This window comes from Molossus molossus, unplaced genomic scaffold, assembly GCF_014108415.1.
Source record: "Molossus molossus isolate mMolMol1 unplaced genomic scaffold, mMolMol1.p scaffold_m16_p_22, whole genome shotgun sequence".
NCBI lineage: Eukaryota > Metazoa > Chordata > Mammalia > Chiroptera > Molossidae > Molossus > Molossus molossus.
The window spans coordinates 11,051,424-11,079,245 of record NW_023425358.1 but is presented as its reverse complement, the minus strand read 5'-3'; the positions used below and the strand labels follow the sequence as shown (position 1 = coordinate 11,079,245).

At 49.7% G+C, this 27,822-nt stretch overlaps 1 protein-coding gene across 2 annotated transcripts; it reads right to left on the bottom strand.

Annotated features, from left to right (window-relative positions):
- KCNJ1 (potassium inwardly rectifying channel subfamily J member 1) lies at positions 1–27,480 on the bottom strand. Of its 2 annotated transcripts, none has more exons than XM_036276988.1 (2): positions 27,291–27,480; positions 1–1,550 (listed from the first exon to the last, which is right to left on the bottom strand). In XM_036276988.1, exon 2 carries the CDS (start codon positions 1,527–1,529, stop codon positions 411–413), a length of 1,119 nt encoding a protein of 372 aa, XP_036132881.1. In that variant the 5' UTR covers positions 1,530–1,550; positions 27,291–27,480; the 3' UTR covers positions 1–410. The 2 variants fall into 2 exon arrangements, with proteins under 2 accessions (XP_036132881.1, XP_036132880.1); XM_036276987.1 differs by lacking the exon at positions 27,291–27,480 and adding an exon at positions 3,871–3,906 and having other exon boundaries at positions 383–1,550.
- Positions 27,481–27,822: the final 342 nt, after the last annotated feature.

Here is a 27,822-nt window from a genome sequence, read left to right as displayed (position 1 = left end):
TTCTTATCAGTAGAATCAAAATGAGAATATGTTTTCCCCCTGATCCTATGTAAAGCTTATTTCTTGAAGGAGACTTTTAAAAGATCTCATTTGATCTTATGAGACTTTTGATGATGCTGTCTTTTCCTATCAACATTGCATGATTTTAAATAACCATGTTCAAGATTCCAAAGGAGTCCTCATAACTTCTATATCCCAGCTTCCTACAAATCCAATGCATGTTCTAAAACACTAGCTTTGCAGAGCCATGTGCCTTGTAGAATCACAGTTATGGGGTTCAGGGGCATTGTGCTGGTGGACTAGGAAGGCTTTTGTCTATTTTCATAGCTCCGTATTGTTGATTGCTTCATAATGCTTCTAGTCGCTACATATGTTCATAATTCTGCTTTATTTGTGTTGAAAAGCCACTGCTACATTTTAGTGTCGTCTGTCTCATTGACTTCTGACAAAATGAAGTTGGGGTTGTCATAGCCTCTCTTCATCTTGGCTCTCGCATCTCTCTCATTATAAAGGCACATGGCACAGTGAGGGGTATCCACCGCCACTGTCTTGCTAAAGTTGTGGAAATCCACTCGGTATTTCCCTTCCTTGGTCTTGGATACTATGGGAGCAAAACGGTAGCCCCAAAGCACCTCTTCTGGGACATAGGATGTCCGGACTTGGCAGGTAGCACTGGTTGATTCCACTGTGCCGTCTAAAAACACCACTAATTCAAAGTCCTGCTGGGGAAGGGTTTCTGCTGCCATGTCAAAGAAAGGGCTGTTGTGGTCAATGATATGGTAAATTGTCAGCGGGGAGATGAAGAATAAATTTTCATTTCCAGCATCAACTACAAAGTTGACATTGGTCTGGTCCAAAATAATGGTCTCTCCTTCAGGAGTGACTGTGGTCTTTAGAAGCTTTCCATATATGTGACTGCCGATGAGGAGGCTCTTCCTAAGATTAGCCACTCGGATTAGGAGACAAAGCTTCCCACCCCGCTTACTGATCACCGCATTCTTGCTGAACGTAATGGTCTTCGCACGTTTTTTGGGTCTGGAGATCTTGGCCAAGATGGCGCCACACATGAAAGAATTGATGATGACTCCGAGTATGGACTGGAAGATAAGCAGAAAGATGGCCGTGCCACATTGTTCTGTCACACACCTGAATCCATAGCCAATCGTCACTTGCGTTTCCAGAGAAAACAGGAAAGCTGAGGTCAAACCATTAATATTATCCACACAAGGGGTGTGGTTGACAGACGGATGGAACTCAGGGAGATCTTTGTGAATATAGGCGACGGCGTACCACAGGAGACCGAAGAGGAACCAGCTCCCCAAGAAGGCTGTGATGAAGATGGTCATCTTGTATCTCCATTTGAGGTCAAGTACAGTTGTCCAGATGTCCACAAAGAAGATAAACCTCGTTTGTGCCTCCACATTGCCAAACTCGATGTTGCACCTCCCATCTTTGGAAACCAGCCTTGCTCTTCGCCGATGATGCCCAAAAAAGTGAGTGACAAACCATTTCCGAAGGTGTTTGAACATTCTTTCTGTCAACACCTTGATCTGAAAACACATCAGAGAAAAACAAAAAACAAACTTGGATTTACAGCAGCAGTGATGTAGGTGACGCATATAAAGAGTCACTTATGTATGAAAAGACATTCCAACTGACCATTTAGGCAAGCTGACACATTTACTCTGGATACCACAATACTATTTTCAATAGCAACTTCCCACCAGAAGGCCATATTGTTTCAATATAAGAGAAAAAAGAATTCCAATGAGATAGAAATGAAAGGAACCTAAGAGGATTCCTGACCTTGACCGCATACCACCTTAAAAATATTTGTGATAACCATTATGACCTGGACTATGATTTTTTGATATTATTCTTTAAAGAAGTACTCCTTTAAAAAATTAATTTAGCAGTATGTTAAGTAAAAATATTGTGAAAACAGAAGCTTGGTGCACTATTTACATTTTTTGTAACTATAAAAATAAATAACTATAAAAAAAAAACAAACAGCTCATCGCCCTGGCTGGTTTGGCTCAGCGGTTAGAGCATCGGTCTGTGGACCGATGAGTCACGGGTTTGATTCCAGTCAAGGGCACGTACCTCAGTTGTGGTTTGTCCCCAGCCCTGTTTGGGGTCGTGCAGGAGGCAATCACTCGATGTGTGTTTCTCACATCGATGTTTCTCTCTCTCCCTCCCTCTCACCCTCTCTATCTGAAGATAAATAGAAAAAATATCCTCGGGTGAGGATTAAAAAAACAGCTCATCAAATGTACTACCTAAACCACCTTGTGTACTGCTATCAGTACTTACATATGAAGAAAAATCATGATTCAGTTCAGTTCTCTCATTTATTAAATGAAGAAACAGATACTCAGAACATTTCAATGGCACATCCAAAGTCAGGTACCCAATGCATGGCAGGACGACAAGGAGACCGTGAGGTTCCCTGCTGTCCGTCCAGAGGACTCTCTACCCGACTGCATCTCAGTTATGAACTTTTCTTTTCTAAAGCTAAATTTCCATGAAGCATTTTAAGACAGGTACTAATCAACTTCCTCTTTGCTTTAATGCTCGACACTGCCTAGGACAAAGTTCCTCAATACAGTTAGTCAGGTCCCACCATGTAATCTCAGAAGTTTTTCCAGCGCATCTACGAGCTAGTCTCTACTCTCTCTTCATGTTATGCCACGATTCCCCCAAAAGCAGAACGGTGGTCACTGTCGATGTGTCACACTCCTTCCCTGCTCCCAAGCGGAAGGACTGGGGGCTCTGTGAGGGTAGGACCGTGCTCATTCGCTCCTCGTTCCCAGCTCCAACACAGTCTATGTAACAGTATTTATTTAAAAAGCATAAATGAAATAGTCCAGTGAATGAATGAAGCTCTTCAAATGCTACCTGATCGATGGTCTCTTATTGATGACGTTATTTTGACTTCCATTCTACAGCAAAAAAGGGAAGGATTTTCCCTTAAACAGCTCACGAGGAAACCGAGGGGTCATGAACAGGACTACCCCTTCCTTAGGTGTGCACACCCCCACTCTGAGGTGCTCCCCATGGTTGGCAATGGCCTCGTGGTATTTTGAATTAAATGCAAATACATTTCAAAAATAGATTTCAAAATCCCCCTTCAAAAATGTGTTTATTCATACAAACTGGGAAGCGAAACCCACTTAGTGATAAATTTTAAACAAAATTGATAATCAGCAGCGTCTTGCTCATGGTCTTAAACCAGGTGAAAACACAAGAAGGCAACACCTAGTAGACGTGGTGAAGAGAAAAACACAGCTGGGGATTTGAGGTCTTGAGCACAAGGCTCTAAATATGTTAAAGCAAAAATGCTACTAGGAGAGCAAACAGCAGCGCCTGCCCTCATCCCACCCAGCCCTTATTGCCCTCAAGTCCCTGAGTGTCAGGTGGCGGTCCCAAGTTGGACTCATGGAGGAAGACATAGGCTCCTCTTCCCACTGTCTCCCCTTTCTCTGCACACACACCCTCTCACCTTGCTTACATTCACCGGGACTCTCTACCTTTCTCAGGTTCATGGAAGCTCATACTGTTTAACAAGCTATTCACAGAGCGGCCCTCACGTGAAATAATACATTCTAAAGCCAACCCTTACCCGCCGAATCCACATGCTCTTTGCCCAGAGATGGGTCCTCACATTCCAACTTCTGAGGTGTTGTTTTTTTCCTACCACGCTCCTCCACCAGTCTTTCTTAAATTCATTTTACTTTTGAAGATAAAGACTATTGCTGAATAAGTACCCCATGACTATCTTACTAATAAAATAAAATCTTCCTGGCCTTACAAAGAGCTGAGACAAAAGCAACCAGCGTACAATGCTTTCCCCGGAAAGATTGCACTTACCAGTCGGCTGAACATACTTGGACCTGAAGCATCCATGGCAGGGAAAGCAAGGAAGTGGTGTTGGGAGTTGGCCTCTGTATGCAAGCTGATTTCTCTCGGCTTAATATATTTTAGACTTTGGTCAGTGGACTGATGCTAATTTGTATTAGCTTGAAAACACTTCATTGGATAGTGGGGTTGTGTGGTTTAAACCAAGGCAATTGTTTGTTCTCAGACCGAGCCCCAGCCAGGGTATGTATTTTATCTTTTCCAACCTCGCATGGCTTGAATACCGTCATGCTAAGACATGACAAACCACCGGCCGAGCAGCCTGTTGTGTTCCAGAACGTCTCTCCTCTCCCCGCCACGCTCTGCGGCTCTCCTGATGTTTCTCCGGGGTCCCGCCTGATGACTTTCACCAGAAACAATTAGTTCTCATCAGTCTCCGGGCCCAGGCCCTGACACACACCGAGATACGAGATCTCCAAGTGTGCACGAAGACTGGTGGAAACGCAGACGTGGTTAAGTACATATTTGTAAGATGAAAGGAAGGCCACACCAGGAAGAAACAAGATACCGTGTTAATCTCTGTGATGTAAGCAACAGACATTTAAAAGCAACCTTCATTGTTGTTGGATTTCTTTGATGAAATCTGGTATTTACGGAAGGTACTTTTCACATGCACTGTTGCTTGGTTTATCCCAAGAGTGCGAAGAATCTATCTAGAGAAAGCAAGACTGCAGATAAATTCACTCTCTGACCAGACCTGTCATTGACACTGCAGATGCGTTCCACCCAGCACATGGCCCGCCTCGCTGGGACAGAGGCGTTTAACCCAACCACAGACAACAGAGCCAATATGCATTCTTTAAACTGGGTGATTCGAGATTGGCCTTGGTGTCCAGGTTATGTAACACACATAGTTTTTAGGTTACTTTCTGTTGAAATCAGTAAATCTTAATGGCAAGCAAAGGGCTATATATTAGCTAATATTTACCAAGGTATTCTGAGTGGCCCGGCAAAGCAAGTGAATGATTCAAGAATTCAGCGTTATCGTTCTGTAAACAGTCCATTCTCAGAAAATGAATGTTTTGTAAGCTTCCCAGACACCGAGTGTATGCTTATTAGGTAGGATTTCAGAGACAAATAGGACTTCGTTCCTGTTCTCAGGGGGCTCACAGTCGAATAGGGAAGTGAGCCCCGAAAGTCGGCAATTGCAACCAGCCTGGTTTGGATAATCACCCCAGGAGCATCTTTTCTAAAAGATCTCTGTTAGATGGGCATCCATGTCCTGTGTAGCACCTCCACTGGCGAAAATCCCATCGCCTTTGTGTGTCCATTAAGGTACTTGTCTATTATTATCCAGCACATATGTTGGTACGCGACATGCCGGGGAAGCAGGTGTTTACCAATGGACACAGTCCTCGTCACCGAGACGAAGCTTCCACTCTCGTGTGGGGGTGGGAGATGGAAATGAGCTGAAAACCCTTCTGTGTTAGGCCAGCCAGGATAGGAAACAGTGGGGGTGCTCTGGGGAGCACCGCAGCCAGGGGCAGAGACGTGCCTTCCAGGCCAGGGCCTGAGATATCACAGACACACTTAATAGGAAGTCCATAAATATGTGTTGACTGAACATAAATAAGTTCATCGATGTCTGCTTAAATGCATGAGTTTGCTGTCCCTCCTCGGCTCCCCACGGAGCTGTTTTAGAGGCGACCCGGGCAGCGGCAAGGAAGACAGCGTGGAGGAGCAGACACGAGTGTGGGGGACAGACAACAGTGTGGGGCCTTGGCAAGCAAGGGCCAGGCACTCAGCACCTGGTCCGTCTCGGGGGGTCATTCTGTTGCAGACCTGGAGGAGAAACTGGTAGAGAACGTTGGTCTACCTCGGCTTCAGAGACATCTCGTGGATGTTCTAAATAGGTTGATGTTCTGAAGTCTCTTCCATTTAACAGCCCTTCAGATGGTTGAAAACAAACACATTTTCCTCCTGAATGTCCTTTTCTCCATAAAAACACACTCTTGCCCTGGCCAGTTTGGCTCAGCAATTAGAGTGTCGGCCCGTGGACCAGAGATTCCTGGGTTCAGTTCCCACTGAGGGCATGTACCTCGGTTGCAGTTTGACCTCTGCCCCAGTTGGGGTCGTGCGGATGCGATGCGTCTCTCTCACATCAATGTTTCTCTGTCTCTTCCTCCCTCTCTTTTTCCCACTCTATCTGAAGATCAGTGCAAAAAAAAATGTCCTCGGGTGAGGATAAAAAGAAAAACCAGTCCAGACGCGGTGCTTTTGCAGGCTTCCTTGTGAGAATGTGCCATTGTGAGTTTGGGGTTTCCTACAGTACTTACCACACTGCTTCCTGCTGAGCCCAGCATGCTCAGCAGCCACTATAGACGGAGAGGAAGGCAGACACATTGCTTCTGTTATCTCTTCTTTAGTGTTATAAAGGCTGTCATTTCCCCATAAACATGGAAACACACTTGTTGTGACCTGCCTTTTAGTCAAACTTCTCAAAGCTCATACACAGCCTCAGTGCCTTTCGGGACAGTTCTGAGAGCCAAGACTGTAGGTTAGAGGTATAACTATGAGTATGGGGCCCGATAGCAGAAGTAAAATGACTTCTGTCGTCCCTTTGCCTTGGTAGTGGAGAAGAAATTCAAGTTTCCATGAAAACCGACTGCTCTGTTTCAGAACAGCCAATTGAATCAACAAACATTTCTTGAGGACCTAACCACCACAAGGGATGGGGTGGGACTATGTACAGCACATGGTCTCTGCCTTCTTCACCAATATAATTGAACAAACACTCTATTCAACATCTCTAGCGTGTACCTGGTACTAGGCTAGGAAACCGAAGAGGTACCAGTCCCTGATCTCAAGTTGCTCCCACGTTAAGTGATTCAATAGCTGCAGGACAGAGTTGAGAACAGGGTTTTAAATCACCACCAAAGGGGACACCCAACAGTTGGCCAGGTGTCAAGCTGATACTCTTCAACCCAACTTTGCTGGTAGCTCAAACAAGTGCACCTGACTGAGAGGACTTCCTGTTTTCTATGAAAACGGTCTCAAGCTGTTGGAGGATGATAGCCACCCAGCTAGATTTGCAAACCCTCAAAGCCCCAAGAAGCTTCAAGTCATCTAGCTCCCCAAACACCCTTTTCATATCTGGAACCTATTGGGCAGAAAGTATCATTTCCCTTCGTTCGGTAATTCCAGGAGAAGTTATTTCTGATGTCTTTAGTACTATCAGGCAGCTCACTTGGGGTCAGCATAGGTTCTTAAATAGAACTCGGCAAGGCCAGGGGGAACAATTTTTCCTGGCCTCGTGGGCATGGAAAGGGGCACCTGAACCTCAGGACTCTTCCAGGCTAGATTGGGGAATCACTTTAGGAATATCCCAACCGTGGGGTGAGTGTCTACACAGGCCTCCTCCCCTGTGAGGCCTCAGTCTGCTGTGTCCAGGGTGGGAAGGCCACACAGGCCTTCCTGGGCACCTGGCTCTGACCGGAGAGGCGAGCTTGGAAACATGAGCCGGGGATTCTCAAGGAGTACGGGTGCCGGTGCTCTCCCAAGGCACACCGTGTTCGGCAGCATTGTCTGAGTACACACGGAGGTGTGCATTACAGGGAGACTTGGTCTGGGGTGCTCACAGCACAGTCATAACCTAAAGCAGTGTGGCCGAGTGGAAGGAACGGCAGCGTACGGAGGCACAGGCATGGATTTGAACCCCAGTCCTGTCCCGTAAGGGCCAGGTGAACTGATCAAGCCACTTCGCCTTGCTGAGCTTCCATGTCCTCACCTGAGAAGTGGCTATAATATTTTCGCAGGTTGCAGTATGTTTTAAATGCAATTCCATACATAGCATTCCTAAAACACAGTAATTATGCAAAAAATAATAGCGATTGTTATTATTAATTCAGAGAATGAAGCTTGGGGAGCAGTTTAACCAGGAGTCACGGGCTCAGGCTATTTAGCATCCAGTATGCAGAGTCAAGTGGGCTGTGTTGGAGGTGACAGACAGCCCAGGGAAGGAAAGACTTCTACGAGGGAGTGACCAAGGTTCTGATCATGCATCAGCGTCTATGAACCACACCGGCATCAGAGCCCATCTTCCCAATGTGGAACAGAAGACCTGGGAACGGCAAATGTGTTTTTATAAATGATTTGTCTCTAATCAGGGCAGTAGCCTTGTCTTGGAGAGATAAGGAGAGAGGGAGAGAATTATCGTTGGCAAGGCTGAACAGAGGCATGGTACCCGGGGCAAAGCTTCGCTCTCCTACACAGACACTGACTAGAACTTGGTGCCATCACTGATAACGTACATATGCCCACTGAAAGGAAGAAAAGCAGCCCTGGCATCAGGGAGCTGACTGGCACCCCCAGCTAGGTCTTGGTGTTCTCCAGTTGAACAGTTTTACAAAATAGCAACATCAGACAAGGCCACTCCGTAATCATGTCTGAACACAGGCAAAACATGAACATTGTCCAAACCACAAAAACAAACACGTATTCCCCATCCTGGCTATAATGAGTGGACCAGCGTGTCTTTAACATGAATGGCTATGGCTTCATACCAGTCTTCTCTCCTCTTAGATGATGAGCTGTATTAATATAATCATAGAATTACCCCTACTTCCTGACATCTAACCCAGAGCAAAGTATTGCTTCCTTAAATGTTCCCCAAGTCACCTAAAACCAGCCCAAATCCTATTTCAGGCCTTTCTCACACTCTCTCAGGGAAGTTCCCATGGGTCCTCAGAGCCATTTTACAAGCCAGTTGGTGAGAACCAATTTCATTCTATTATTTCCAGAAGACACACACACAAGCACATGCACAGGCACACACATACTTTGTACATACATTTGCTTTTGTATCAGGATGCAAAGAATCAAGGAAACAACCAAATTTAAATACAAAAAGTCATTAAAATGAGTTAAAATTTTCAAGTTCAGGTCTTAAATTCCATCTAGCTAATTGTTACCAGGGTCCTTGGTCATCCTGAGATAAGTGTACTCTCACCACAGAGCCCTGTATCTCTTCCGGGCCCCTGTACTGAATCCCAACAGGAAGAATCAGGAGGTATGATGTCCCCACCAGTCCAGCCAGCCTGGGAGCTAGTGAAGCTGGGCTTGAGCTAGGCGTCTGCAGAGTCTTACCAGCCTCTGAAGGCAGCACGCATTTGCTGTGGAGTCAGAAACCTATGCCTTAGAAGCTGACACTTATTGTTTTCTTATTGTTTTTTATCATTGTTTCTAAAAATATTTCGGAAATGCTACCGTGTCTCAGCTATGCAAACAAGGACCAAAAAGGGAGACTTCATTTCTGCCTGATTGAGAGTTTTCAAGAGAGAACAACATGTCCTTGGGGTGGGGCAGCAAGTTTGAGAGCCCTAGACGCCAAGAGAAACTCAGAGTTGGAGCTGCTTGGCCTCTAGTCTAGAGACTTCCTAAGAATTCTTCTCTTCTCTGGTAAATTCTTCAGGAGTTCTGCATCAGGCTGAGCTCGGGTTAGGGTAAGAGAAGGCAGAAGTGAAGACACACAGCTCAGTGTGAATGAAGAGAAAGACCGTGGCTGATAAAAGCCTCTGGAGTGTGTGAAACGGCCATGAACGCAGCCACAGAGAGCTTCAGTGCCGGGCTCCCAGCTGCAGGAGACCGGTCCATTCTGTGCGAACAGCGCCCCCTAGAGCACAGTGCAAATGGTATCCCCTGGAGCTGTGAAATGACCCAGCCCTGAAACCCTCTAGTGTGGGCCAAACACAAGTGCAGAATCTCTTACATGCGTTGACATATTTAATTCTCACAGTAACCCTAGGAGGTGGGGGACTGAGATTCAGAGAAGTTCAGCAATTTTCAGAAGGTCACAAAGGAGGAAGCCAAAAGAGCAAAAGATCTAGAAGAAACAAAATCGTCCTGAGAAGCTCTTGCTTTTAAGCCCTATGGCATACTCAAAATAGTTAACAAACAATGCAGAGGGAAGGCAAACATTTACTCAGAACCTACTTACTATGCACCAGGAATGGTGACTTTCCAAATATTTCCTTCCTCAATAGAGAGATCACATAGAGGACAAGAACCAACAAAAGACCAGACCTCTTTTAGATACTGAACCTGAAAGGAGAGAGAAGGTCTAGATTAGTGGAGCGTAGACAGGTTTCCATAGCAAATGAAGAGCATGAGCAAAAGCACCGGGGGGGGGAGGGGCTAGTATATAGAAGGGTGAGGACCCCATCGAGAGGACACAGAATCAACTGGATTAGATCCAAGGGTGCATGTTGGAGGAGAAGGTCACAGGCCCTGATGGCATGAGAAGGGCCTCCCGATGCCAGGCAGAGTTCACAAATGGTGATGCTCAAGTAATTAGGAAGCAACTGAGGGGCAGCTAAAGATGTTGTTCTGTTGAGCACCGTGCTTGCTTTGGAAGCTTCTAGAGACCATCCGGGCTTGAGCTCATTGCAGGCAATGGTCTGAAGGGCTGGGAACGCCATCCTCCATTGGAGGCATCTATAGGTATGTACGGTACAGTTACTGCATCTTCCACAGACCGAAGTGATGGTGATGGCTAGTGTGGGATGATGGGGAGCTTCCCTGCGGTGGATGAGGTGCATCTACTGAACCCTGAAAACTTGCGGCCATAGCAGAGGACAAAGCATCCTGGCCTGGAGTCAGTCCACTCGGCAATATTCATTAAGAGCCAAGGTCAAGCCTAGGCAACAGACTGGGGCTACAGAGATGAGAGGATGCTCATTGGCCCAGCCCCGCTTCATACCAACAACAGAAACTTGGGCAAGTGGTTCAACCTTTCTGAGCCTGCCTCACATGCTACTTCCCCTGCTGCAAACTCCTGGCCCTCGAGTCTCTCCGCCAGGCTGACTTCTTGGTTTCAACTTAAATGTCATTTCTCAGAAAGAAACTTAAATGTCAGTTTCTCAAAGAGAAACTCCCTTCCCCATTTAAGTCAAGTTTCTTCCCCTCCTACAATATTGTATTGTACTGTTTCTTTGCAGTATTTACAGGGATTTGTAGTGTATAAACTTACTTTTGCTCTGGTCTGGGGAAGCGGCCCCACCCTTCTCCTCCACTGCTCCTTCTCCAGTGCCCACCTCGCTCAGGGCACAGAGTTGATGCTCAATAAATATTTGTAAAATAAAGAAGTAAAGGCAGTAAGATGTGAATGTCCCAACGTGCTTGCTTTGCAGAAGGGGCTGTGGAGAGGGTAAGGGAGGCTACCACCACTCTCCAACGGTGGGACTTGGTCTCTGAGCACTCACAGAAAAGTGGGTCACGGACACTTTGCCTAAGTGGTCTTGTGGCCTTGGGCTCCTCATCACCTAACCTTTATCTGGCTTCTTTGTAGCCTCCTAAGGTCACTGGCTTGTTTACTGGGAAATCCACGTGAACATCAAGCCACTTGCCTTTGCGTGGAGAGGCGCAGGAGATGATGCTCAAAGCTCCGTGTATGAGTGCAACTTGACATGGCCAACAGCAGCTGCTGGGTTTGGAATGCCCCTTCCTGGGCTTGGAAATTGCCAAATCGCCTTGGTCAGGACTCAGATTGGGTGACACAACAAATGTGGTTACTCTCTGGAGGGAGAGGACAGGTCCCTAGAGAATCCTGGGGGATATTTCAGTCCAGGAACAAATGGACCCATCCATGTAGAAAGCATTCTTTAAAAGGTGAGTTCTGTCTCCAGTGGATTCTGACTTTAACTCAAGTTCCCGGACCTTTATGTTCACTCGGGCCAGACCTCCTGAGCGCCACTATCTTAACTGGTGAGTTCTAGTTTCTGATCAACTATGACTGCAACTTAAGTTAACACAATGATCCAAAGGTTCTTCTAACCTCATTGCCTTTGTTCTCATTAATACTTACAAACAACTCCATTGCATTGAAAATATCATTGCATGTGTCTAGATATATAATCTTATACTGCAAACAGTGTATAGTGTTCTCATATATTGGCATGTCAACAGAAATTGCTTGTGCAGAGGAAGTCATCTTACATTAGGATGTTAGACAGTTAATGGAATCCTTTTATAAAGTAAGAATAATTTTTGCAAATAAAATCATTATCCTCTCACTTGCTTCAAGTATGCGTGTTGGGGGAAGAGTTTGTTTTTTCTGAAAACTGGACACATCTGTAATGAAACGATTCTGAAATCTCATCTATTGAACCACCCATCTCAAATGGCACTGGAGTTTAAGAATTTAAATCCTTACAGGAAGCTGTATTTATTATGTGTGCAGAGATCCTGGTATTAGTATGACCCTTCTAGTTCTCTGTGGTTTGGGTTGTTATTACATCAACTCAGTTTTTTCAGCCCAGAAAGGAATGAATTCCATGTGGACTGAAGGATCCTGGGTACACTTTTTCCTGTGTGTCTGCAATAAGTACACTTGTTTTTAAGAAAGCATATAGAACCTTAGACCTTGGCAACTTACAAAGTCGGGGAATAATTGAGCTGATGCCTTAAAGTAGGCATTGAGGAACTCGGGTTCACGATGTAGTACCCACAGCTGTGACAGGGTAGCCCAGCTTTGGTAGATGTGCAAAGTATACGCACAGAACACCAGATTCATGCGTTTGGAGGGGTTCTGATACCCTCTGGTCAGCCCCACATTCTAGCTTATGTTTGAAGTGTCCTTGTCACAGCGGCCTCAGGTGGCCTGCCAGGAGTGAAGAAGTGGGTACGTGGGGGTCGAATCTGGAGTCAGCCAATCACTAGCTCTAACTGGGTGCTATATAACCTCTCGCTGAGCCCATTTGTTTATCTGGAAGATGGGAACATTCACTTCTAACTTACAGATGGGCAGAAAGGGTTTGGACAATGCTTGTACAGGGAGAGTGAGCAAGTAACACCTTCCGTAATACCACCTCCAGTTCTGATTTCTCCTTCAAGTTCCAGCCGTGCATTGAACGACAGATCCAAACACATCACTCTCTGCAGTGCCCGGAATTCTGGGCTGCTCTGCGCCCGGGCTGCAGTAGGATCATGCTCCCAGAAAGACCCGAGAAGGGCAAGTCTCAGGCATAAAGCACGGGCGGTGGGTCAGCTGGCGAGCCCGTGTTCCTGCTGGTTCTGTTGCTCTGCCCTGGGGAGCTTCTGAGGGTCAATGATTACCAGCTTTGGCTTGGGTTCTGCCGAGCCGTCACAGTTGCATTAATGGGGCGGCACGTCACCCACTCTCCCATGTCCAACGGCTTTCTGAGAAAGCCCTGGAGGCAGAGGGCAGCGGAGCCAGGAGTCTCGGTGACCCTGTTGCTCCCCGCCGCAGAGCCACCCTTGGGCCCCAACTGGATTCCTCTTATAAGGGGCACTTCTTGTCACCGGGCAGAGCTCACCCGGGATGCCCTCTCCGAATGGGGCACAGTTGCAGACTTCTGGCCGGGCTCCCCGCACGGCTGGCCAGCTCCTCCAGCAGCTGTCTTAGCTGCTCTTTACCAGTTCCCTTGTCTGCAATGAAACGAGGAGACTGAGCCGGACGAGGGGCACCCCCCGGACCTCAGAGCCGCACCAGGGCAGGGCCCATGCAGGCCTCCGCTGAGACCCAGCCCCCGAGAGAAGGCCAGTGGAGCCGACCGCAGGCCCGCTGACGCACGTTCTCCATTCCTTTCGTTTCTTTTCACTCCGTGCTGTGCGTAATGGCCTGGCACAGGTGCGGTTACATTCCGCTTCATTTCCCCTCGTTCTCCCTCTGTCATCGTCAAATCCAAAGAAGCTCTTCTGTCTCAGAAACGTGACTCAGCCTCTCTGAGCTGCAGTGTTTCATAATAAATAGGTGATTATAAGGCCTATTTGTGATGAGGATTAAATGGAAAATGCACATGGTCACGCAAAAACTTAGACACAAATGTCTATAGCAGCATCATTCATTCATACAGTGATAGCCAAGAAGTGGAAACAACCCAAATGTCAATCAACTGATAAGCCAAGAAATCAAATGTGGCATATAGATACAATGGAATATTATTTGGCCATGAAAAGGGGAGTACTGAGTCATGCTCAACATGGAAGACCTTGAAAACATTGTGCTAAGTGCAAGAAGCCGGATAGTGTATTATCCCATTAGTACAAATATCTGTAATAGGCAAATCTACAAAGAAAGAAAGGTAAATTGGTAGTTGCCAACGTATGGGGGAAGGAGCCACATCCGGAATGACTGCCAATGGGTATGGATGTTTCTTTTCTAGGTGATGCAAATATTCTAATATTGATTGTGATGATGATTGTGCAACTTTGTGAATATACTAAAAAGTCAGTATTGTGCATTTACATGGGTAGATTGTATGACGTGGGAATTATACCTCAATAAAGCTGGTACGGAAAAAAATATACGTGTAAAGTTATCTGTTGCATAGAAGGGGGTCAGCTAACTCTCCCTCGCAGCCTCATCCCTCTTCATTCCTCACTATTCATTTCCTCCTCCTCTCTTTCTATTTCTTCCTCCAGCACCAGGCAGAAGCACAACCCGAGGCCCTCGTTGGGGCCTCAGCTGAACTGGGCACCTCCCTCCTGTAGCAAGAGGCCACTGTGATTCTAGGTACCACCATCAAAATTGTTTTCTTGGTCACAAAAGCCTGGGGTGTACAGAAAGCATTTTTTTTTTCTTCTTTTCTTATCCTCACTCTTTTTTTTTTTTATCCTCAACCGAGGACATTTTTCCATTTTTTGTTCAGGTAGAGTGGGAGGGAGAGAGAGGAAGGGAGAGAGAGAGAGAAACATCGACGTGAAAGGAACACATCGAGTGGCTGCCACCCGCACGACTGACCAGGGCCGGGGACAAACTGCAACCGAGGTACATGCCCTTAGCGGGAACCGAACCTGGGTCTCTCAGGACCGCAGGCCGACGCTCTAACCACTGAGCCAAACCGGCCAGGGCTCTTATCCTCACTCTTAAACAGAAGCTTTGCTAGCATATGGAAACACATCTCTTTCTCAGCATCCATGGGAGAAATTCTTCCGCACCTGTCCAGGTGGTGCCGGGGTGGAGCCAGTGAGCAGAGCGTGGACCTTCCCACCCACCCACCCTCACAGAGCTCCATCGGAGTGAGGACCACGCACTCCATGACTGAGCTCCCAGCTCCAGGGCGAAGCCCCATCTCAGCTCCGCCCACTCACCCCTCACACCACCCAGGGCCGGCTAAAGCCGTGTGCTTGGGAGCCAAGTCAGCAGTTCCCCAAAGCATGGCAGGCCCATAGGCTCAGGGGCTATATGATGAGATGCCCAGAGGTGGGGCAGGGGGGAGTTCACCTGGCCTCGGACCACCCTGCTGAACCCCAGACTCGGCCTCCCAAGACCTCCCATCTTCGCTCATCCTCTCCTGGGAGCTCAGTTTCGCTCTCTCTCCTCCCCTCAGTACAGGTTTTAATTTTTATTTTTTCTAGCATTTTGTTCCTTGCCTATAGCCCTTGCTCTATTCCTGGGGCCAGTGACATTAATCATCCAATTCGTATTTAAACAGACCTCTCTGGAGTGTCCGCAGCACCTGAAGGTAAGCCAGAGTCCCTAGGACCATGTCAGACAGCCCGGTGCCCGCCTTCCCCCCGTCACCCCCCCTCTGTCCCACACAAAGTGGAGCAATGGGGGACAGGAAGCATGGCCGACAGGTCAGGACTGCTTGCATAGGTAACTGCTGGGCAGGGGGCTGTGTGGAGTCCACAGTCAGGGCCTCTCAGGGGATGAAAGAAAACCACCCACTGTGTGTTCCCAGAGGCTGGTCCTTGTCAAAGGCAGGTCTTGGGGGCTTCCTGAACAGGGGTCACTGTCCAGAGCAAGCCACCTCATCTCTGTTTGCAGTTGCCCACCTTTTACAAAAAGCCTCACCTGGATTGATCTAAGTTAGAACGACTGTGTGATGGCACACCATCGCGACCAGACCCGGATCTTACCGAGCATCGCAAAGAGCGAATGGTTTGGGGGCAGAAAGGAAAGCGGAGCCCTGTCCCTCTGCGAGCGAGTTCCTCCCAGAGGAAGCAGCTCATCTACCTGGAAGTGTGCGCAGGCGCCCCAGGGCCTGGCCTTCAGCACGTGGTCCCAGCTCTGCCCTGGCTGGTGCGCGTCTGAGCCGACCGCCTGCGTCTCTATGGAGCCAATTTCCCAGTGTAATCGCCGAACCTGGAAAACAGAATAAAATAAAAGTCACAAGGAAAAGCTAATGAAGCAATAAAGACCCTGGAGTGCACTGTAAGTTGTTTGTTTGCCTCTGGGGGACGGGGGTGGGGAATGGGGGTTGGGGTGGAGGGGGGATGTATCTGACTCACTGCTCTGCCCAGACCTAAATGTTCTTTTTGTCTTTCCATACACCCAATAACTGTACCCATTTTCAGCGGTGGGTTTGTCCCCCATCCCTGAGGCGTGGCCCCTCTTGGGCTGCAGGAAGCCTTATGAAGAAGAGAAGAAAGAAGGAAGACCGCCAGGAATTGTGAAGACCCGGACCGTTGGCCTGAGCACCGACTAGAAGGCTGGCTCCCGAGCACTGGGGGGTGAGGTCCGCGCTGTGGGCAGCACTGACCAGAGAACATCACCAGCAAAGGCCGGCGGCGGGGTTGGCAGAGCAGAGCTGGGGCTTCACAGGTGTCCTGAGGGTCAAGATGGGGTAGGCCATGAAGTGATAGAGACCTGGCTTTGCACTCAACTCCTTCCACTGGCCAGCTTTGTTTCCCTGAACCCGACTGTTGCCCATCACGATGGAAAACGAGATCAGAATGCCTGCTTCCCAGCCCTGAGGAGTGAGGACACCCACCAGAGGCTCATCCAGCACAGGGAAACCTCAGGTGGCCAGCGTCCTTTCTTGCTTAGCAGGGCTGAGGAGCCCGGATGGAGAGACAGCCAAAGGATGAGTTGGCATTTGGGGAATGATTTTAATTCTAAGGTCTGGATTTGAGCAGGCATCTGGCGTTCCCACCAGACCCAAGGACACCTCGGAAGTGCCTTCCTGAGCGGCAGAGGAAATGCAGGGAAGGGCATATAGTCCTGCCTGGGCAGATGCCAGGCCTTGGAAAGCATCCTCTGCCTCCTTACCCCTGTCCCCCCTGGCTCATCAGAAGGCTCTCCCACCAGAACCTCTGGGATGTGGGAGACAGGGGCTCTGGGCAGCGCTGAAGTGGAAGGATTATTTTTGGTACACATGAAGCCAGGAGAGAGAAATCTTTGTTTATCTGCTGCAGGGAGAAATTAACGAGGAGGATCAGAGAGAAGATTGCTCATTAAACGATGAGATTAGATTATGCCACAAAGATCCAATTGTGCCAGACCAATTGAATTTCCTCTGAGGTCAGCATGACCTGCCGGCCAGTTCCAGGGGCAGCTGGAGCCCAGGGCTGGTGACCGACGCTGGCACCATCTTTCTGTAAGAGCTGCGCGTCGGGGTTCAGGTCCCAGGATCTCTTCACAGGTGTGAGAGGTGCGCCCCCACCCCTGCATACCGGGGAAGCACGTCTTGGGTTGAAATGTCTTCTCTCAGATTTTTTCATAGCACCCTCTTCTTTTCCTTCTTAGCACTTAATGCAACGATTGTATCTTTATTGTGTTGAATTCAGGCCGTCCTCAGCTCTGTACGGGCCACAACCACCCACTACTTCAAGTAAAACCTTGATTCAATCCTGATACTTTTCTCTCTCGCACCCCGACACTCAACCATCAGTAAATCTTGTCTGTTCTTTCTACAAATAGATTCAGAACCCATCTGCCCTCTCTGCTCTGTCACCTTTGTCCATAACATAGGGATTGTTGCTTTGGTGACAGAAACCACCTACTTATTGACCTCTGTGCTGCCTCTCTCCTCCCTACCAAACACTGCCCACGTCAGTCGGGTTCCAACCTGTAAAACCTCTCTTGGCTTCCCACTTGCCCTTGTGACCTTGAGGCCCTATATAACCTGGGCTCTGCCACAGTCCCAGGCCCCCTCCCCCCATTTCTCTTAAAAAAAATTTTTTTCATTATTGATATTTAGAGAGAAAGGAAGGGAAAGGGAGAGATAGAAACATCGATGAGAGAGAACATCGATTGGACCCTCCTGCACGCCCCCTACTGGGGATCGAGCCCACAACCTGGGCATATGCCCTGACCGAGAATCAAACTGGAGACTTCTTGGTGCATGGGTCCACGCTCAACCACTGAGCCTCACCGCCGGGCCCCCTTCCCCCATTTCACTGTGTTTCCACCAGCTCTGCTGCTCCAATGTGCCCCGCTGTTTCTGCCCTGGACACTTCCTGTTCCTCGCTGGGGACCGCCCTGCTCCAGGTCTCCCTGTGCCCAGCCCCTCACCACCTCCTCTCAGCATCCAGTCTGAGATAGTGCCCCCACCTCTGCCAGCCCTGCACTCCGTTCCCTTTTAGCTTCCGCCCGACTCGTACCCGCTGTCATCTTGGGTCCGTTTACCTGTTTACTGCGTTCGCTTCTTCCTGCAGCTGGACGGTACACTCCAGCTCAGCCGGCCCCTGGCTTCCTCTGAATCCTCAGTAGAAGTCCGACAAATAGTTTTTGATTCAGTAAAACTTCCCAGCCGCCCTCTGGCTGCAGGTTTCGCAAGTGTGCAGACTTGGTCTGATCTGTCCGCCGCTTCACAGCCAACAGTGCCCGTTAGGCCTCGGTCAGTCTCTAAAGAGGGAGGAGGACAGAGGGATGCTATTTCTCTTTACGTTGCAGCTGAATATGTCTGTTATTTGCTTACCCAACGAACAACCAAGTATGCACCCAGTGATGGTCTGAGAACTGGACCGGGTAAGCTCCTGGGTGCATCAGGCTTGTAAGTATCGCGTGCGTCTGTGGGCGTTTTCCCTCCTCTTGCTAAGCTCGGATTTTCTACAATTTGTAGTGGCACATACACCTCATACACAGGGTGTCCCCAAAAATGTATACACACCTTAAAGCTGATAGCTCTATTGCTGTTTACAGATTTAACCCATTGGAATTTATAATTATTCAAAGTGTATATACATTTTGGGGGGACACCTTATGTTTCAATATGGTGTTTGCAAATCTATCTGATAAATGTATGTGCTTCTGACCACTTGTTCACATAATCAAAAAACTACCCATTTTCAGTCTTTACTCAATAATTATTAAAGGGGCTCGGCCGGTATGGCTCAGTGGTTGAGTGTCGACCCATGCACCAAGAGGTCGCCAGTTCGATTCCCTGTCAGGGTACATGCCCGGGTTGTGGGCTCGATCCCCAGTAGGGGGCGTGCAGGAGGTAGCTGTTCTCTTTCATCGATGTTTCTATCTCTCTCCCTCTCTTCCTCTCTCTTTAAAATCAATAAAGAAAAATAAATAAATAACAATTACTAAAGGGTTTAACAGTCTTTCAAAGTGCAAAAGCAGGTAACCACGTGCCAACGCTGGGAGAAACCGAGGCACGTGTGGGTGAAATAGATTCCTAGCGAGAGCACGCAGAGCATGAGACCGAGTGAGGCCCCGTGTCGGGGTGGGGGGCCCACAGAGAGCAGCTGGAGACGAGGCAGGACCCACGGCCACTATGACCAGAGGAAGTAACCAGAGAACCCCACTCTGCATGGAAGTACGCAGTGCGGTGGTGGGCCCTGAACTGGAAGAGGCAGAGAGCGCACGCCGCCTTATTTTACTGACGGTCAGCTGGGCTAAGAGCGCAAGTGGCTGACCCGCCCAGTCACCCTGAGTTGAACGAGTGAATCGATGGACGAGTGATCGATGGACGAGTGAATGGATGGACGAGTGAATGGATGGACGAGTGAATGGGTGAATGAGTGAATGGATGAACCAGTGAATCAATGAATGAGTGAATGGATGAATGAGTGCTCGATGGACGAGTGAAGAGTGGGAGGGGCGTGTATCTGTCCCCGTTATTTGAAGATGAAAAGAGACACGGTGTATAAAAGTAACTGGCCGTTCATGAACGTTCCACAGAATTTTCTTGAGGGAAGTTAGCCTGAGAGTGCTTTTTCCCAACCCGTGGATCAACGATAACATCTGTGAATCTTACTGTGTTTCGGGCGCTCAGTGACGGAGACAACGTCACTGTTACTCGCAGTGTACAGAGGAGGAAACCTAGACCAGCGCAGCCACGTTACTGACCCGAGTTCACAGAGCTGGACAGTGAGAGTGCACACATCTGGTACCAGGCGTGTCCGCCTCAGTGTAATTGCTGGAAGGAACTCATGAAATGAACCCCTTGCCAAGTGACTTGCTCTGGACAGATGGAAGCTGGCGCTGTGGTCTCTGAAGGTGCTGACACCCGCCAAGCCCGCCTGTCACCAGGGGTCGCAGGCACGCAGCAGGGTTTGGGATTTTGCTTTACGGGGTTGGGGCGGAAGGGCTGAAATACCTGCAGGGGAAAAGGAGCAGACATTGAATGTCTGCCCTGTGCCAGATACTCTGGTAGGGGCTTTGCTGACTTTCAGTTAATCCTTATGGCGATCCCACGAAGTAAATATGATGATCTCTGTTTACAAGGGAGGGAACTGAGGCTTAGAGAGATGAAAAACCTTCTATGAGGCACAGCTGGGACGGGAACCCAAGCGATCCTGGGTCCTTCATCCACGAGGCTCTAAGGATTCGGGCCTGTGGATGGGTGAACTCCGGTCTAAGGGAGGGGAGGAGAAGCGGTAAGGCTGAGGGAAGGGACAGGCCCCCAGTTCTGCTTCTTTCTTCCTTTCCTTGCTGTCTTTCCATCAATAAGTATTTACTGAGAGTCTGCCGCATGCTGGGCTCTGTGCTAGGAGCTGGGGACACGGCATTAACAAGACTGATTTCAGGGAAATGGACAAAGCTAGACAGATGATAAAAAAGGAACCAAATAAACATGGTAATTATAGATTGTGATAAGGGCTAAGAAAGCCACAGTAACTAGGGTGACCTTGAAAAATATCAGTAGGGAGAAGGGCACTGGGTGCCAAAGATGGTGTGGGTAGCAATGCCAAGATGAGAGAGGACAGGTTCTCAGGCCGGCTGGGGACAAGCTCAGACTCTGCCTCCAGTCTAACAGCCTGCTGGCCGGCTCTCCACTGACCAGTGCATGGCCCCAGCCCGTCACAGCCCCTCCCCTGGTGCAGGCATATCCCTCTCTGGGGCCTGCCTAGAATCGTTTGAAAAGCAAAAACATGCTATGCACAAGGTCTGGGTTATTTCTGCTAACGCTGGGGCAGGGAGAGTCGACCGTGTCAGGCAAAACCAGCCTCCTTGGTCACTGTCCTGCCCGCATCTCATCGCCGGTCACAGGCAAGCCCTCGCAGAGGCTCCGCATCTGGCCTCCGATCACCACGGTGACTGCACGGCTGACAGAGTCCCTGGGGGCCCTCACCCCGCCACCAGGCAAAGACAGGAGCCTCCCACAGCCCCTTTCTGGCTGAAGTGCCACGAGGGGACTGCAGAGGCCTGTTCCTGAGGCAGGCTCACTCAGATTGTTCCTGGGGACGGAGGGTGGATGCAGGTGGCCGGAAGGGGTGGGGTGGGGTCGTCCGATTGCTCCTGTAGAGAAGCGGGCTGGAGCCTTTAGAACAGCACAGGAGACTGCAGGGGTGAGGAGGCAAGAGCTTAGAGCCCCAGGGCAAACAGGGGGCAGGGCCGGGAGGGGGGAGGGGAAAGCCTTGCCTACTGGCTGCCTGGGGTTCACGGTACCCTGGGGTCTCTGGGGCCTCAGACAGAAAGAACCTGCAAGGCAGCCTGGAGAAAGGCTTAGCCAGGACAGCTAGCCAGCAGTGGCTGTCCTGGGACTGAGCTTAAACGGAGTGTCCTTCACAATATCTCTGCTCCTTTGAGCTTTAGAGAGAGTGGGGTCACTGGGAACCCCCCCACCTCCCCTTGTGGCACAAGAACACAAGACCAGGAGTGAGGGGCTCAGGCTAAGCCCTTCCAGGACCCGGGGTGGGGAAAGACTTCCGAGGGCACCACGCCATGCCCTGCCTGCAGGCCAGTGCCCTCAACCACCTTCCAGAGAGATGGACGCAGGTTCCCTGTCTCTGCAGAGAACGTGGCCCAGTAGCTCTGTCACCCCCTGCCTCTCAGCACCCCCGCAGACCCAGCTTCTCCCTGCCCAGACCCTTATGCTCAGGTTAGATTCTACTGTCCTCTGTCTTCAGTAGCTATGAGAAAGCCAGTCCCTTCCGACGTTTGAAAGCAATTTTGGCTCACGACCCTCGGTCGATCTCAAATGACCTGTTTCCCAGTTCACTTTGCTGTCCCTGCGGTCAGACTGCAGGAGGAACTGGCCCACTTCTCAGATCTCCCCAGTCAGGTTGCTCCAAGGCCAGCCTGGGCTGGGCCACATCCCCTCTCTGCCCACCCCTTCCCTCAGGGCCACAAGACACTGAAAGAAGCATCTTGGTCTGTGAAAAGCCACCATAGGCTGCAAAACACCAGCCAAAGGGACGTGTGTATTAACAGGAAGGGGAATAAAGTCCAAATCCTGTCCACAGTTCTGTCCACTTCTCCGCTCCCCTCCCAGCAGGCTTCGCCGTCCACCGAGTCTGGGTGGTGGCGAGCGTCCGCCTGGCTGCGGAGGGAGACCTGGGGCGCTCACGCAGGGCGTCTGGACAAAGGTCCGCAGACCTGGTCCAAGGTAAGCCTTCGCTCTCTCAGAGCCCCTTGTCCTGTCCAGCTAAAGGGAAGGAGTGGTTGGGGGGCCTTCTCTCCTCAGCCACCCTGTCCCACGGGGGCTCCCGAGAAGCAGGCTGGGTCAGAGACACCCATCAGGTAGGATGTACCTGTCACCCAAGCCTGTCCTCTCAGTGAGATGGAAACTTCTGTGGGGTGGAAACTGTGTCTTCACACTTGAGCACAGCCTGGTCTTCCCTGCAGGCTTTCTAAGTGACCCCCTGACCATCCCTGTGATTTATCTCTGAATCCCGGTCGAGCCCTCTGTACGCTGCATATTCATCAGCGGCCCACCTTACTGCAGCATCGGAGCACGGGGCCCTGCGGTGGCCCAATGCACCTGCTAGCACAGGACGGGAATCACTGGGCTCGGCCTCCCAGGGGCCAAGTTTCAGGGAGTCTTTTCCTGTAAGGAGCTAACAACAGTTACTCCTAGTTTCCCAGTTCTGTCGAACTCTTCAAGGACAAATGGCAGGTCTGGATAGAGCCAGAAAGCTCCCAAGAATTTAATCAAGGGCAGCGAAGCATGAGTCTTCCCCTAGGGGCAGTCACCTGAGAGAGCGTTGGTTGTTCTAACTGCAGAGGCCGTATTAACCTGTTGCTTTCAACTGTGTTGTGTTGCACATTTAAATCTGCTCCCTGGGGACATGTGGCATGTTGATACACCCTGGTAGACACAATTCCTGAATCCAAGCCAAGAAATATTGGTGTTTGTGCAGTTGGAAGAGAGGGAGGGTCAAGGACGTTGGGAAAATGTAAAAGAATGGAAGTTTGAGGCTTGTACTTTCACAGAGCATTCAAAAAGCATCTTCTTTTAGAAGCAGAGGTGGGTGACATGAGTCCAACTGGAATGTAAATGCAAAGTTTACAAGGCTTGATAACTGCAGGATGCAGCATGGGGCAGACACACACACACACACACACACACACACACACAGAGTCTGTTGCACACTGGGGAACGAATTTAGGAAAATAACAGGCTTTTTTGAGTGAGAAAATGATTGATTCTAAGTGACGCTGGGTGAATTCAGGTTTATATTTTTCCTGGGGACTTTGAGCAAGTCATTGCACTCATCTGGGCCTCAGTTTCTCCACCTGTGCAATGGTTGAGCTGGATTTGATAAGCCCTTAGAATGATTGCTTAAAACTAATTTCCGTTTTTTAATGGGCTGATGCTGGATCGGGTTTTATATTAACAGCTAGAGCCCTTTGCGGTTTTGTTTTTGTTTTTGTTTTTGGTACATGCCCTTAGCAGGAACCAAACCCGGGACTCTCTGGTCCGCAGGCCGACGCTCCAACCACTGAGCCAGACCGGCCAGGGCTAGAGCCCTTTGTAAGAGTTTTTGGGAAGCAACTGCCGGAGGTGTAGCATCTTTGGATTCCCAGTAGTCTCGAGGTGGCCCGTTGTCTGCATTGTTCTCGGTTTCTCTCTCCTCTTCTTCAAACAGAACCAGGGAGCTTCATGTGTCTGGGCATCGCGCCCCGTGTTTGCTCACGGATTCCCACAGGCAATGGCCAGGACGGCAGCATTCACGCTCCGTAATAAACCCAGTGAGGATGCTTAGGATCATCCCATCCGAGCAGGGAACAAGCTCCAGTTACCCCTTTGACTTTAAGGCTGTATTTTGTTTATGGCTTATTTTTCTAGGCATCTCTCTCTCTTATATATCTCCACTCTAATTTTCCCTTCTTTTTCTGTGTGTGGAAGGTATTTGTTTGCATTCTGTTCTGTTTTCCCAACTTCCACACTGCTTTCTCGGGAAGATTATGAACTACATAATCAAGCCCACCCCTTGCCTCTAGAGCAGAGCTGACGTCATTCGTGAATCGTGACTATTCCAGGAGACAGCAGCCTGGGCAAGTCTCGGGCCTTCTCCTTTTCGTCTCTACACTCGGTCACCTGTACTTTCTCTTCTCAACCCGTAAAATCGGACTGGTCTTCGTGACCCCAGAGCGTGTGCAGATGGTGGCCTCGGCTTTCCCTCCCCCCCTTCTCACGCTGACCATCACCCCCACTTTCGAAAGTGCCCAACGGAAGTGGGGAAAGAGAAGGTGGCAAACAGAAGTCGTTCAAACAAGTGACTGTAGTCACCTCTCCTCGGGTAGTTATTGGGCAAAGTTTGCTTTTTGTGCCAATAAACGCGCGAGTGGTGAGGAGCGGGACGCACACGGCGGATTCCGGCTCCTTCTCCTGGGCCGTGCAGAGGGCTGCAGGCACCCACGCGGCCCGTCTGGACTCGGTCAGGAATTAAACCCCAAAGTGCTGATCTCGCCAGAGATTCTGAACTGCGTGACCTCACTTCATATTTTAAGATGTCTTCCCACACCTGCCGAGGGGAAGGAGGAGGGATGCGTGGAGGGCACGGGAGTCCGACAGAGGCAAGTCTGCGCCCAGCTCTGCCACTTTCTGCCCGTGTGGGTACCGAGACCGGAGCCCCTCGGCCTCATCTGAGACATGGGCACTCAGGGGGCAGAGATGCATGCGCCCTGTGCTGCAAACGCTCCTCCCGAGTCCCCGCAGCTGAAAGCCAGCCGGCTGCCCCACACAGGCCCCGGCTCCCGTAACATCTGGGGGCCATCAACTCATCGCTGTGGCCAAGAGGCCCTGGTGGATATGGGGGTGGGAGTTAATGTAAAGAAAACACTCTTTTCCGTTCAAAATGTGTTCATCACTTGGACTTCGGAGAAGTTTCCTGAATGAGATCAGTCAGCTCTCGGGCTCTTCCTTCAGAGAACACTTTGTCCCAGCAGCCAGTCCGCCACTAGATCCTGTGTGTTCTGCGTCTTGGCAACCTCCTACCCAGCTTCCCCAGCAATGGTCTGCCTTGTCATTTGCACACAAAACAACCTTTTAAAAATAGGACCTTACATGGTTTCCCACTACCATCAAGACACTGCCCAACCCCCTTAGCGTTGCACACAAGGTCCTTCATCAGGTGGCCTCGCTCTGCAGCTCCTCTTGTCCCATCTTTCCTCACCCCTCCCCGTGCCACCCACCCCTAGCCGTGACGGCTTGGCGTTCCTTGTGTACGTCATACTCTCGTGTCTTCGTATTTTTGTAAATGCCCTTTGCTTGTTCTGAAATGCCCTTCCTCCTGCCCCTGCCAGACCCCATCCTGCCTATTTCAAGAGTTCAGGATCACACTTCCATGAGGTGCTCTGTGGGCCACGTCGGATGTCCACAATGCTATCACGGCTGCATTGCAGGCCTCCTGCTGTCCTGCTCATCATGGCCTCGGAGCCTGTTTCCATGGACACACCCCCTCAGCTCCAAGCTCCAGGAGAACCCCCAGGACCTAGCGCAGGTCCCAAACACAGTGGGTGCACATTGTAAGTTTGTCAAAAGGAAAAGGCCTGTATATAGAATAAGAGCATTAATGAGAAGGGCACTAATGAAAGAAGAAAGACAATAGTCATCATTAGCACCGTACATGGTAAAACCAGGAGGAGTGAAAGTTGGGTCAAACTCAGAATCAAGCTGCTGAGACACATGAGCAGTCCCGAGAGAACTCTGAGGAGTTAGAAACCCTGCGACCCACGGAGGCCACAGGACGGGGACAAAGCAAAGCGCTGGAGCCAGAGCGGAACCCTTGGGAAACCACCGAGCTGCGAAAAGGTCCAGGGTAGACTTGCAACGCAGCAAAGGAGAATGAATCGCTGAGAAAAGGAGACGGACGTGCATGAGAAACCCTGAGTCTCAGCTCTGCAGAGCAGAGCATGCTTGCCAGTCACAGCGCATCACATATTTTCAAAAACTAGAGAGAAACCAAATGCCACCAACAAAAGCTCCGAGAACAATTCACTAGAGATTCACTCACTGTGCTTCTTTGCAAGTTCAGCTCTGCACTCCCTCAACCCCCTCCCCCCCCCCACACACACACACTCATACACCAAATCAAAGCTCTGCTGATAGCTCATCCCTTCCCAGATCCCCCTACCCCATCCTTCTTGGGAAAACTGAGTTGACCTAGTGTGACTGCATTTTCACAGAAGAAGGTAGCATAAGACAATCCAAGTGGGCTCATGACTGAAGGGCCCCCACTGCCAGGCTGGCTCACTCCTCATCTACCACGGCCTCCTTATCACAGTCATTATGTTTCACTCCATTTTGTATGCCCCACTAAAGGGAAAAAAAGAAAACAAAAAACTTCACATTTTCCCCTTGAGCTCGCCAATTGCAATAGACAGACTTCTTTGGAATGACCGTACCAGAATCTACAGCAATGTTTGGAGAAGGGGGCTCCGTGCCTGCTCCCTCTTGACGTACAAAGCAGAGCTCAGGAGCACAGAGGGATTCAGGGAGCTGAACAATGTTGACAAACCCGAATGCACTCCCTGGGAACCATGCAACACCACATTACATGAAGGAAAGGCATTTTGATGACAGTAAGTTAAATGCCTTACTAACACCTTTCACCCAGGTGTGTCTTAAGGCTTTTCCATGCTAGACCTCACTGGCATCTATATCTTCTACCTTAACGATGGAAAAGGCTGGAGAGAGGTGCTGCTATTATACAAGGTCTTGCAGCAATGGAGCATTGGAAGATGCCATCAGACACAGAAGCTCTACACACCTGTCTACCACCCAGAAGAGCAGAGCCTGGTACCGGGCACGAGGAGACCAGAACCTTTCATGGCCCTTCAGCTCAGCGCTGTGAAATGGCCGAGGGAAGGCAGGATGAAGCCCACAGCTCATCATCCATACGTGACCTGAACATCAAGAGCACCAAGTGAGCGATTAAAACTACACTTTGAACCCCGGGAAGTGATGGACACTCTGCTTAGATTCGAGGTGGGGAAAGAGGGCTCTATTTCCACCAGCATTACCTCCTTTTCTTCTACAAAGACGCATTGAGGCACTTTTCCCCCTTACCTCATGGACTGCTAGAGTGAATATTGAGACAAACACTCAATGTCTTGGTCCCCAAGAAAGCAACTGGATCCTTGATGGGAGTGAGTCCTTGATCCAAGAGATTGGGTGTCCTGGGTGAGGGTGCCCGAGGCCCCGTTGGTTTTTATGAGTGTGGGTCAGCTCAGACTGGCCGCCTACTCATCTGTATGCAGCAGCTCTCTCTCAAAGAGCATAGTTTACTTTAGAACCGGATCCAACAAGTGTAGGCGTGGCAGTAAAATGGGCTGGAGGCACCAGAGGTGCTGAGCTACCAGGGCTAATGAGGAATATTGTTTATGGAGCCCTGACTTGGAACCGGAAGGCCAGTTCGCTCAAGCTGACAGTGTCCCTGACAGATGCGTGAGGCTGAGCACACGTGCCTCTAGGCTAGATGCTCCCAGGTGGGGACACTGGGGGTCCGCAAGGAGCCCCTCCAAAGTTTCTCCTGCTCAGTGACTCATTCAGTGGCCTTGGCTCAGGCTGACCGGACAGTCCCTTGGCCATTCATCTGTCT